The sequence below is a fragment of the Dama dama genome, chromosome 8 (assembly GCF_033118175.1).
Source record: "Dama dama isolate Ldn47 chromosome 8, ASM3311817v1, whole genome shotgun sequence".
NCBI lineage: Eukaryota > Metazoa > Chordata > Mammalia > Artiodactyla > Cervidae > Dama > Dama dama.
Window position 1 is genome coordinate 53,149,587 of NC_083688.1, and position 13,849 is coordinate 53,163,435.

Genomic DNA, 13,849 nt, shown 5'->3' on the forward strand with positions numbered 1-13,849 from the left:
TTCCTGTCTTGGGCACAATATAAATATAATGGGAAAAAAGATAATTTTTATTTTTCTAGTTGATTGAATAAAACTATTTTTAAACTTTGTTAGCAATAGGGCAGTAAGCAAGAGAAGAATAAAATCAAGTAATCACAACAGGTGTGTAGGTATAGGACTATCTCAAGTTGCTAGGGTTTCCTTGTACTGTTATAAATATGAAAAATAAAAGTATTAAATAAAGACACCCAAAATGGAAATTTCATTTTTCTGGAAAAATGCGGCACATTTTGTGTACCCACAGGAAAAGAGACTTGAGAAGATAATACACATTGTACAATTCATATGCATCCATTTGTCAAGATAATTCGTGACATTGAAAACTGAAGTAAGAGCCACAACCTTTTGTTCCCCACAAGGAAGACAATACGTGGTGAAGATCATTTTATGCTAGAATGTCTGAATTACAGACATAGTAAATATTTAAGATATTTTCAGTTCAGTTCAGTTCAGTCGCTCAGTCGTGTCCGACTCTTTGCGACCTCATGAATCGCAGCACGCCAGGCCTCCCTACCTATCACCAACTCCCAGAGTCCACCCAAACCCATGTCCTTCGAGTTGGTGATGCCATCCAGCCATCTCATCCTCTGTCGTCCCCTTCTCCTCCTGCCCCCAATCCCTCCCAGCATCAGGGTCTTTTCCAATGAGTCAACTCTTTGCATGAGGTGGCCAAAGTATTGGAGTTTCAGCTTCAACATCAGTCCTTCCAATGAACACCCAGGATTGGTCTCCTTTAGGATGGACTGGTTGGATCTCCTTGCAGTCCAAGGGACTCTCAAGAGTCTTCTCCAGCACCACAGTTCAAAAGCATCAATTCTTCAGCGCTCAGCTATCTTCACCGTCCAACTCTCACATCCATACATGACCACTGGAAAAACCATAGCCTTGACCAGACGGACCTTTGTTGGCAAAGCAATGTCTCTGCTTTTTAATATGCTATCTAGGTTGGTCATAACTTTCCTTCCAAGGAGTAAGCGTCTTTTAATTTCATGGCTGCAATCACCATCTGCAGTGATTTTGGAGCCCCAAAAAATAAAGTCTGTTATTGTTTCCACTGTTTCCCCATCTATTTCCCGTGAAGTGATGGGACCAGATGCCATGATATTAGTTTTCTGAATGTTGAGCTTTAAGCCAACTTTTTAACTCTCCTCCTTCACTTTCATCAAGAGGCTTTTTAGCTCCTCTTCACTTTCTGCCATAAGGGTGGTATCATCTGCATATCTGAGGTTATTGATATTTCTCCTGGCAATCTTGATTCCAGCTTGTGCTTCTTCCAGCCCAGAGTTTCTCATGATGTACTCTGCATATAAGTTAAATAAGATATTTTACACCCTTTAAAATAGTAAAATGTCCCCATAATTTAATCAAAGTGATTTTCTTATCTAAATAATGTCCTTATTTCTCTACTTCCTTTTCCTAGGATATCGAAAATAATATTTTTCAAGAAATATTAATATTAGTAATTTATTGCAAGTAAATATTCATATTACAAATAAATATTACTCTTAAAAGTCAAAGAACCTAGAGGTCTGAAACAATCCAATCTACCGTTAACACTCTATAGTATCTGAGAAATAGTAACACATCTGAAAAATTTTCACACAAACTCACCACTTCACTCTTTAACTCATTTCCCCTATTGAACAGCTCTGGTTGCTTAAAAATGTGCAGTGGAAATCTGCCTCCCTAAAGCATCCTCTAAATTCTGATGATATCTCTAGGATTTTTCCAACTTACTCTAAAAGCCTTACACAGAATCAGACTCCTCCTGGGGAATCGAGAGCCTAAAAACTTTGTAGACATATTCTAAAGAAAGTCCTGAGGCTTCCCTGGTGGTTCAGTGGTAAAGAATCCTCCTGCCAATGCAAGAGACGTGGGTTCGATCCCTGTCCAGGGAGATCCCACATGCCTTGGAGCACAAAGCCAGTGTGCCACAACTACTGAGCCTGTGCTCTGGAACCTGGGAACCACAACTACTGAAGCTCGCATACCTAGAACCAGTGCTCCGAAACGAGAAAGCACTGCAATGAGAAGCCTGCACGCTGCAACTAGAGAGTAGCCCCTACTCACCACAACTAGAGAAATGCCTGTGCAGCCACAAAGCCCTAGCACATCCAAAAATAAATTTTAAAAATTATATATTTTTTAAAAATCCTGATTAAAGCAAAATAGGAATATCTCCAGACAAATATCATCTTACCAGCCCCCAAAGTCTTCCTAGACTGTGATGCACCGTGGATAGGGTCTGGTCCTTTAGCCTCTAGGTGCAGAAAATTTGATCTTACAAACCCTCAGAATTCAGTAGGCTGAAGAAAGGTGACTTGTGCCCCTAACATGTGTGGAAGCGCAGAACCAATCAGTTCACTCCAATGAAATATATAACTGTCAAATGGATAAGATGGCCAGGTGGTAGTGTCAAAGCCATTCCCAATGTGTAGGCTGCATAAATGTCCAGTTATTTTAAGACTGTTTAGGAAGCAGAACATCAAAACAAGAGAACTCGGTTGTTGACTAAGTGAATATTTCATAGCATCAGACACTAACAGTCTAGTGCAGCCATATCTGCAGCTGGGGACTGGGTTTACTAGTTAAAGTTGGCTTCTCAGGGCCCAGAAGCCTGAGAGCACTGGAACAGGTGACACAACATGACGTTCAGATGCTTCTTTTGCCAAGCTCTAACCCTTATCCTAAGGGAATCCTCCTTCCTTCAGACACTGGGATAGTTTTAGTTGAATTTTACAGTCACATTTCTGCTTAGTAGATAATGTCTTGCTTTGACAGATTAATTCCTGAATGACATCTTGTTTCTAACTTTGGGGGAAGAAAGTAGGGGTAATGAGAAACACATGCACACACACCCTACTCTGGGCTGTACTGATTTAAGTCTCTGAATTGCTATGCCTGGCTCTGTCCACTTTCTGTCGACTTATCTTACTAGACTTGTGATTAATGCCAGATTTTGCCATTCACCATTTCTTCTGTCTCTTCGGCTTGCCGTGTCTCTTTCCCTGAAAGCACCAGGACAGAAACCATACATGTAGCTGTGTTTTAAAGCAGCCTACTTCTATAGCTCTTGACTGGAATGCTTACTAGCAATGGGCATACAGCCCTATGAGTTCTGCTGCAAGTAACTCAGATTATACCAGAAACTGTTCCTTTAAGAAGTCAGGATCTCATTCAGAACAAACCATTTGTAAACATTTAAAAGAAGAAACTGGACAAAGATTTTAAACAAAGGTATGAAAAGTTTCTAGCATCATCACTTGCTCTCCTAGAAGAAGGCGCACAATCCTTACATTAAATCTCTTTTTAAATGGAGAAGAGAAAAGTTGATATGTAAATCATCAACCACTGGAGAAAACATACAGACTTCCAAAGTGTCATTTTTCTATGATTTAAAATCTTTAAATGCTTTGTTATTGCTTCAGTACCTATGCATAAACATCAGGATCACAAATGCCCACTGTGGTTCATACACACATTTGGTTTGTATATTAGATTTCTGCGTTTCTACTCTTCTTAATACACTCAAATCTCATTTCTGAAACATGTCTATTGCATTACTAGAAGTGGTTATATATTCAGGTTTTCAATCAACTGGTTTGCTTGTTTGGGTTGACTATAAATTTGTTGACATATATTGATGATTCCTCATTTTCTTGCCCAGGGATCATTTCTTCTACTCATTTATTTTCAATCTAACTTTCTTATTTGACAGTATCCTATGAGCAGCATAACAGGGCACTCCAAGCTCATAAGGAACGGTGTAAACTAATTAGCAGATTTTATGATGGAGACTATTGCCCTCCCACTTGATCATCCTGTCTGGATAATGAACTCTGTGAAAACATCCAGCTCTTACTACAGTAAGGCAACAATACCACTCAGACAAGCTCTCATTTCGCCCTTAAACTTCAGCTCCTAACTGTGCACATGGTACAGATTCAGAACAAAACAAAAAACAGTATGGGGTGAGGGACAGAGTTAAAAATAAAATAGCCTTCAAAATGGATCTGAGTTAATCTGAAAGAGACACGTGCACCCCAATGTTCATCGCAGCACTGTTTATAATAGCCAGGACATGGAAGCAACCTAGATGCCCATCAGCAGATGAATGGATAAGGAAGCTGTGGTACATATACACCATGGAATATTACTCAGCCATTAAAAAGAATTCATTTGAATCAGTTCTAATGAGATGGATGAAACTGGAGCCCATTATACAGAGTGAAGTAAGCCAGAAAGATAAAGACCATTACAGTATACTAACACATATATATGGAATTTAGAAAGATGGTAATGATAACCCTATATGCAAAACAGAAAAAGAGACACAAGTGTACAGAACAGACTTTGGGACTCTGTGGGAGAAGGCGAGGGTGGGATGTTTCGAGAGAACAGCATTGAAACATGTATATTATCTAGGGTGAAACAGATCACCAGCCCAGGTTGGATGCATGAGACAAGTGCTCGGGCCTGGTGCACTGGGAAGACCCAGAGGGATCGGGTAGAGAGGGAGGTGGGAGGGGGGATCAGGATGGGGAACACATGTAAATCCATGGCTGATTCATGTCAATGTATGACAAAACCCACTACAATATTGTAAAGTAATTAGCCTCCAACCAATAAAAATAAATGAAAAAATTAAATAAATAAATAAATAAGGATCTGAGTTAAGAAAATCTTGATCTTCTTTTCTTCATCTCTACTTTTGCAACTGATGGAAAAATAAAATAGCCGTAATAAGATGTGTTTGAAAAAGACAACTACTGAAATCACAGTATATATGTGGATTGTAGGGAAGTTACAGAAACCTCCCCAACATGCAGGTGTGCGGAAGCACTGAAGGGTTACTAACAAACACTAAATAGAAGGTTGAATAGTTTGTTCTGGGGAGAAGATCCAGAAATAAGAGTGGAAATCAGTGCTGGTTCATTACATCAGCAGGGAGGCTGGGAAACCCCACTGCTGAAGTCATCTTTCAGCAGCAGGTGTGCGGTTTGTCCACGCTGGCTTACTGCCTCCTGACCAAGGCACAGGATGAGTCCAGTCTCCATGGCTTCATGAATGACCACAAGCCCTCTCAAGTTGGATCCAAATTCCACAGTCATCCTGCTTCCATTTTAGTCACATACTCCCATATTGGAAATCTGACTCCACACTATCCATTTCAGGTTGGATGTTGTTTGCTTCCTGCAGGCACTATTTGTTACCAAAAACACCATGGTGACTTGGAAGAATGGAAGAAACCAGAAGAGAAAGTTCTATATATTTGTCTTTTCTATGAAAATGGTTCTTACAGTTTAATAGTCATTATCAAAGTAGAAATATTACAATGCAAACAAAAGATCACCTAAATAGGCAAAGAGACACAGATGTGAAACAAAGGAATGGTTGAAATGCCATCGCCAGTCTCTTCAGCATCCTTATGATTAGTCCTTTATTCTTTGGGTATGCAATTTGAAATGTTACCCTCATACCTATGTGTACAAATATCCCTATTCAAGAAAGCACATAACATATTTAACAATTTACTTCAAACTTTAATATTTTTCAGATGACAACCTAGGTAGTAAAATTTAAAGGTATTTTATAGCTCTGCTTAAACATAAATAATACATTTGTCTACTTCACTAATACTGAAGGAACATTTTTTTCTCATGATGAATATAGTAATCATCTGTGATGGACAGTAAGGGGCTTCCCCGGTGGCTCAGCAGTAAAGAATCCGCCTGCAGTGCAGGAGCCGCAGAAGACCCAGGTTTGATCCCTGGGTTGGGAAGATTCCCTGGAGGAGGGCACAGCAACCCACTCCAGTGTTCTTGCCTAAAGAATCCCATGGACAGAGGAGCCTGGCAGGTTCATGGAGTCACAAAGAGTCAGACTCGACTGAAGTGACCTGGCATGCACACATGATGGACAGTAAAAAATTACAAGAATGCACTATAATAAAAGAAAAGCTATACCCCTGTATAGAAATTGTAGGAGATAATCTGTTTCATAAAAATAGTAATTTATTCTCAATCTTCCATCGCTGGAAAAACCCATACTGCTGACCAATTACTGCGGTCTTGAAAAGCATTATTATTTTTATACTTTGGGGGCCATGCAACATGGCATGTGGGATCTTAGCTCCCTGAACAGGGATCAAACCTGTGCCCCTTGCATTGGAAGCTTGGAGTCTTAACCACTGGACCACCAGGGAAGTGAAAAGTCAAGAGACTTACATTTCTCATACTTTAGGCAAGAATCTTAAAGTATATCAGGTCTCAGATTATAGAAGAAACTCAAAAAAGGCAAAACTTTACATTACAAAGCGAACATGTAAAGAATCAAAAGACTGCTTAGAGATGGTATTACAAACGGGAAGCAAATGTATTTAAACTAACAAAGGTCAGGAAAAATATTTACTATCTTTATAGAAACATGAGAAAACAAGGCTTAATGACAGAGGAAAGGGTTCATTTAGAACAGAAGTTTTTTCTTTATCATAAGTTTAAGTTTCACATGACATTGTAAACATAGGCCAAATATTATGAATTAGAATATACTCACAGCATTTAGAAATACTGTGTTAGGATCTATATAAGTGATTCTGAAATAACATTTGCTCTTTCAATAGCATTATTTAGGCAATAAGAAAATGTGCTGGTGCTAGGAAAATTCATGTTCACTGTAGATGAAAAAAGCCTGAAAGAATACATTTGTTGAAATTTGCATTTGGTTTGGAAAACTTCTGTTTAACAATTGAACACGGCCATATTTTAACTTTTAAGCTCCCACATGGAGAGAGTGTCAAGGCACTGCAGCAATTTACTTTTAGGGACATTATGCGGGGTTCTGAAATTCACAAAATATGATATTTCTTCCTGAATTATTTTATGATCAATGTACTGTCTCTACACAAGAAAAGGTAAAGCTGTCTGACAACTCATAGAAACATTACTGGCTCTTAAAGATGTAGGAAATTACATAAAAGCATGAAAAGCACTGGGTAATTTTGCAGTTTCATCTCGAAACACAATTGAAAGACATCTTTCAGTTCTTTCTCCGTCTTTCTTCTGAAATACGGCCTTTTAATTCTTGCCCTTTTAAATATTTTTGCCTACTGTAGCTTTGCTTCTTAATATCCTGGCTGATCTTACCAGGCTAAGAAAGTATTTACAGGGGATGTTGCTTTTATCTGTATTCACAGAGAATGCTAACAAATTAGAAGAAAGTGCCAGAGAACACCACATCCCTTGCCCAGAACACTACAATGGCTTCTGCATGCACGGGAAGTGTGAACATTCTGTCAATATGCAGGAGCCATCTTGCAGGTAAGGATTTCACCCTTTAACTTAAATGCATAAAGTGAAAATATAGAAACTAAATTCTGGATGGCATCTGCCTGAGTGGGTGATCAGCAGCCACCCTTTTTTCTGCCTCTCCTACACACACACACACACAAGAAAACAATATCTGTGTACCTTCCATACCCAAGTACTATGTAACACATCATTATATACACTCTGCTGGTAGAATTTTAAATTGTACCTTGGGCATTACAAGTTCCTTAAAGTCACGGCCTCCTCTGGTTCATTCACCACTCTTTCCCATGGATGCAGAGCAGTGCTTGGCACAGATTAGAGACTTGACAAATATTTCTCAAATGACTGGATGAGGCCTCACTCTAAGTCAGATAACATGGCTGCTTTGGGTAGGTCATCTTTTCCAAAATAATGGCATATACAAGTGGCAAATGGTGAAATAGGTTGCATATTGCTATACAGGGAAAGGAGTGTCACTCTCTTTTTCTCTTCCCTCCCTTCTCCCCCTCCCCTTTTCATCTCTTTCCCCTCCTTCTTTTTCTTCATCTTATCCTTCTTTCTTCCTTCCTTCCTCTCTCTCTCTTTTTCTCAAGATCTGTCTTCCTTTCATATTTTCCTTCACTGAGCACATGAGCACCTGCCTTCCAGCAGAGTCGGGCAGACTGAGGAGCGGCTCCCGCTGTTCTGTCATTCCCAGCAGAGCTGTCATTATTAAATCCTTCTGATGCAGAAACCACAGATCCTAGGATATAGTTATGAGACATTCAAAGTGAGGTACTAAAATAGTTGCACAAAGTCAATGACAGTTGATCCCCACTAGTGTTATCCTCATGTGAGCTGTTTCCTCATTTCATGGTCAACTGCTGATTCTAACACATCTACCTGAGCTTCCTGATGGGGGCTGAGTGACAGAGAGGCAGTCTTCATTCTCAGATGACTACACATGGGCTTGTTTTGCTAAACCTTACTGCCTACATTGTAATTACCTCTTTACTACTGAAATTTAATTCTCTAACATAAGCAGACAACTTTATGACCAGTAAATTAAAGAAATCAGTCTTGCTGTACCTCTGGCCCTAACATATGTTTTAACACATTCTAACTGTTCAATAGAGAATGCTTTATCCAAAAAAATAAATAAATAGCACTATTTTTTATACTCATGTCATCAGGAACAAGCCTTCCCCCAAGTAATTATGTTGACTTAGGTTATTTAAAGAGCAAGTTAAATAAAATGTAAAGCTCACTGAAAAAAATAGAACAGTTATTCCTGGGCTTCTATCATCTCCCTATACTATCACTATCATCTACCAACCCTCCTGTCTTCAAACTCGATTATTATAAGTATAAAAAGAAACCACATATCTTTGAAATAAAAAACACAAAGATATCTTAATGAAAATAAGTATTTGAGAAACAAGTCTACAAAGTACTATTTTTTAAAGGCAGGAAAAGGAAACAAAAGGCCCTAATTTCAAAATGAAGAGAAATGGCCATGGGCCAACTATAAAAATGAGTACAGCAGCTTTAGGTAACTGGGCGCTACCATTTATTCCAGGTGTGATGCTGGTTATACTGGGCAACACTGCGAGAAAAAGGATTACAGTGTACTGTACGTTGTTCCTGGCCCTGTCCGATTTCAGTACGTCTTAATCGCAGCTGTGATTGGAACGATTCAGATTGCCGTCATCTGTGTGGTGGTTCTTTGCATCACAAGGTCAGTAACTATACTCAGTGGTCACACACATAAAGGGATACATCATTCCTCCTCGTCTGAGTCAGATCACTCTGATTACAGGTCCCTTCATGGACTCCGCAACCATCCATTCTCTAGAGTCCTATTTCTTCATCATAACATTTAAATAGCCAAATGGAAAGACAATGACTTTCCTGCTGAAGTAGTACAAATTCTTTCCTTATTTTTGCATTTTGATGAGGATTATTTATTTTCTAAGCAAAGGCCTTTTCTTTCCTCTTCTAATGTGTGATGCCAGTCTTTGTTTAAATATGCTCTTCACTTCTAACTATAAAGTCAGTCTTCATTCAGACTACTAACAGACTGTTTAAATGACCAGCATTTCCTTACTCAGGCTTCCTAGTGGCTCAGAAGGTAAAGAATCCACCTGGAATGCAGAAGACCCAGGTTCAATCCACGGGTTGGGAAGATCTCAGCATGCCAAATAAGATCAGAATAGATTTTATAGAAGACCTAGAAAAATATTAAATTATAGCTCTCACTTATAGCACTTATATTTCTAAGTATAACTCTCAGGTATAACCTTTTTTAACTTACTTGATATAAACAACAAATACATGTTTATCTTAACTTAGCAAAATAACTTTAATCACAAAATTCAAAGAAAATAATTATAGTGAGAATGATCATGTTGTAGTACATGAAAACCTTTGATACGTGGAAACACACAGCAAATTTCACAAGAAACTTTCATATCAAACCCCAGAACAATCAAACAGTAATTATTTCCTGGAGAGTTGGGTTGAGAGAAATACAGAGATCTCATCCAGTTTCAACAGAAAAAAAGAATAATTACTAATCTCTGACAATGGGCTTGGAGTAGAGGACAGAGCCCGGGTAAGTGCTTAACTTCATTAGCGTGTAAATTCATGGTAACCAAGAAATAAATTCCAGACCAGATGCATATTATTTATATCCTGGTCTAACCAGAAATGTTACTGAAGATATTCTGTTCTGATCTGATTCCACTCTGCTCAAGAGAAGAGTTCCAAGGAAGTTTTTCAAGGTTTCTGCCAAATTCACAAGGCATTTAGACTTTCAATCGTTTGTGCGGCTCTACGGTAAATCAAAATGTTTCCCAAAAAATTATTTTCAGAAGACAAGAAAATAAAAGTATCATATCTGTAGAAAATAAAAATCCTAATATATCTCAGTATCTGTATTGTGCTATCTTCTTTGAGGACAAGTGTGGCATTTGCTCTTGAAAAAAGACAAAATGTGGTTCCTAAATCCTTCCCTGGCCTAAAGGCTTAAGGGAAGATCATCGACGGGAGCTCTGTGCTACTCGAAGCCAAGTTGAGTTCATCAACTCGACTCTCATGTTTAGATGCCAAGTGAGTCAGTGGATTACATTCAAATAGATTCTGGGGAGTGTAAAAATAACTTAAACCAAAAACACTAAGTGTAAAAGAAAAGATAGAAAAGCATCTAAAACCCAGGAAGTTGTGCCACACTACTCCAAGGGTCTTGAGCCTTCTAATATCCAAGCAATATCAGCATATGAAAAATGAAATTCATATGTAATAGATCTAATCTCATAACAATTTGATTTGCTACTTCATGTACTAACAAAAATGCAGAACTTTCAATGCTTGAGCAGATGTTTAAAAGTCTTATTAATCACAGTTTCATTTCCATACATAATAAAAACAACTGGGATACATAGGGTCCTTATCTCCCCAGAAATTGTGTGTCTCTATGTGTGTGTGTCTCTGTGTGTGTGTCATATATGTGTACACACACAGACAAACACACAAATAAATATACATGTGAAAACTTTATGAAGAGGGAACAATTATCCCCATTTTCAAGATAGGCACTCTGAGATATGAGAAGTCAGCAAGCTGCTGAGTGTACACAGGTTAGCAACCAGGGCAGAAATGAAGTCTAGGTCGCCTAATATCAGAGCTGGTGCATTTCATCATCACTCATACTGCCCCTTCCACTGGTCATGATGTTTGTATTATGCTATTCAAGATAATCTAAATTGAGCCCCACATTAGGCTGGCCACTTTTTAAGGCACACATCTGTTTTCACTTTCCATGTAAAAACAAAATCTATCTTCTCTTTACTTTTGAGGAATGTGGCTTCCAGCTCCATGTTCATTTTGACAGATCTACTTCCCTCTCCAAATCATATATATATACATATATATACACTGTATACATTTATTCATATATGAACATATATATGACTATGTATTTTCTGATACTGTATAGGCTGTTATAATAGGATTTTATATGAACTCTATATTATTATTTTTATTTGTATCATCAAAGCATTGCTTTATCATAAAAGAAAAGATCAGAGCTCTTTAAATAATTTGAGTATTAGCCTTATATAGAAGCTAAATAATTGTTACCAACTTATGTCTCTAGCTTATAGTATTCATATACAAAAATGATATTAGGTTGAACCAAAACAATATCCCTTTTCTTTACAGATCCTATATTAACAGTTGGCTCATTATCTGGTTTGATAAAGTTTAAACTTTTAGCATTGAAATAGCAACATAACATTCACCCTTGGGACGTTTAAAATATAAAGTTGTTGAAGACTTTAACGTGAGATTAGATGGGCTCACACTTGCTTGATTGCATTGTGCCGAGTCATTCTTCTTGCCTCAATGAGTAACCAGTCGCAGACTAGGTACATGTATTCCTCTTGAACTCCCATCTCTGTTCTTCAGTTCTCCTTCATAGACGCTTAAAGACAACTGCAAAGAGAAGCAAAAACAAAACCAAAAACCTCTTCCAAAGTAATTCCAGCTTCTGCTAATAATAAATTCTTACATCTGAAGTATTTTAATAATTTGCTTAATCTACAACTTCACTCTGTTTTTGTGGGACTGGACTTCAGGTAATAGCACTGGACTAAGATTTGTAAACTTTCCAACCTTCTAGGAAATGCCCCAGAAGCAACAGAATTCACAGACAGAAGCAAAATACAGGGCACTACAGTTCAGACAACACAACAAGAGCATCCACGAGGTTAATCTAAAGGGAGCATGTTGCACAGTGGCTGGACTACCGAAAGCTTGGACTACACAATACAGTATTATAAACAAAAGAGTAAGACAAGAGATCTACACATGTTGCCTTGCATTTGCGGTAATCTACACCAATGAAAACATGTGCTACAGCTATATTTGATTATGTATGGATATATTTGAAATAGTATACATTGTCTTGATGTTTTTTCTGTAATGTAAATAAACTATTTATATCACACAATATAGTTTTTTCTTTCCCATGTATTTGTTATATATAATAAATACTCAGTGATGAGAAAAAATTGGCATTCTTAAATTTGCAGTATCTCATAAGTGTAAATATAATCAAGCTAGTACCTCTGTTCAGGCATCCGTATTTTATCTTTCTCCACATCTTGAGACAAAGCATTAGTTTATACAGGACTCACTGGCTAGGTTTTGAGTGATTCCAAGATCAAGGAAAATGATGGTTATTGGAAAAGAGAAAAAATAATTTACTTTATATCGAGTGAGGATAAAATATTTCAGATATTTGAATCATCTCTGTCTCATCAACTTTCTTCCCTGGCCTTCCATTTTCATCCCCAGAGCAGAAAAATCTCTGGCAAATAAATTAAAGAAGAAGGGGAGGAAAAGTGTTTTATAACTCATAAAGGAGAGGGAAAAAAGATATTGGTTTTTATTTGGGAAATACCTTAGACTCTTCCAGTTAAGTGCATATATCTGAAAGGTCCTGAACAAGCTACATATTAGGAATGCACAGAGCACAAAATCTATTCCATTTAGGTGCATGGAATTAACAACTAGGGAACATTTTTAATAACATCATTAAATGGGTAATACCAAATCATGAATTCTCAGAAGCACCTTGCTATATTTATAGTATATGGTTCTTTAAAAATAAGTTAGAATCACAACCAAATACCTCATGAATAACTTTATGGCTAATGCAGCAGCATTATTTGAAATGGAACTAAGATGATAATATTTCATAAAAACAGATAAATGTGTTTTTTATATATATATATATATATGATAAGAATGAAAATTAATCCCATAGCATATGAAAGACCTTAGTGGGAAATCGATATAGATTTTTGAGCATATAAATAGGCATGACCATTTTGGAAAAAATAAACTGTAAAAATTCTCAAGGAATAAGATGAAAATAACAAATCAAATAATTGCCTTATTATTATTTAGATTTTCACAGCTTTCTGTGGCTAACACAGTAATCTAAAGAAAGCTTTCTTTGTCTCCTTCAAATGACCTCTGCATATACTGAAAGGAATGACACTTCTGTGGCCACACACACACACAAAAAGGACAAATGTCAAACCAACACATTCTGAAAATAAAATATTCAGTGAAAAATAAGTTTCCTGAAGTGATATTTAAGATATTTGTTAAAACATTTTTTTAAAGGTGACAGCCTAAATAGGATATAGGACTCTGTGAAAAATCTGCTTTTCTAGGTTAGTCATCACTTTGAAAAGTGTGAATCTATAGACATAACCATCATTCACATGTTTCCATAAATTGGTCATAGGCTATTTGTACAAACAAACTCTATTTAAACTTCCACATGGAATTTTAGTTTCATCACCACGTACAGAGGTGTAACTAGCTGTGATCGCCTTTGTGTAAGACAAGGGTTGTAGCAAACCTTTCCTTCTCCTAAGGGAAGAATAAAAATGCAACATCACAGGGCTTAACAAAGTTTGAAGGAAACAACAATTCCACTGACTTTT

The 13,849-nt window shown here is 37.3% G+C and overlaps 1 protein-coding gene across 1 annotated transcript in view; it reads left to right on the forward strand.

The window, feature by feature from the left end:
• The window catches only part of TMEFF2 (transmembrane protein with EGF like and two follistatin like domains 2), a 275,270-nt gene extending 263,036 nt beyond the window's left edge, over positions 1-12,234 (forward strand). Inside the window, exons 8-10 of the mRNA XM_061147957.1 lie at positions 7,235-7,358; positions 8,908-9,066; positions 12,010-12,234. Coding sequence (XP_061003940.1) covers positions 7,235-7,358; positions 8,908-9,066; positions 12,010-12,106 — 380 coding nt within the window. The 3' untranslated portion in view covers positions 12,107-12,234. The remainder of the gene's footprint in view (positions 1-7,234; positions 7,359-8,907; positions 9,067-12,009) is intronic.
• Positions 12,235-13,849: the final 1,615 nt, after the last annotated feature.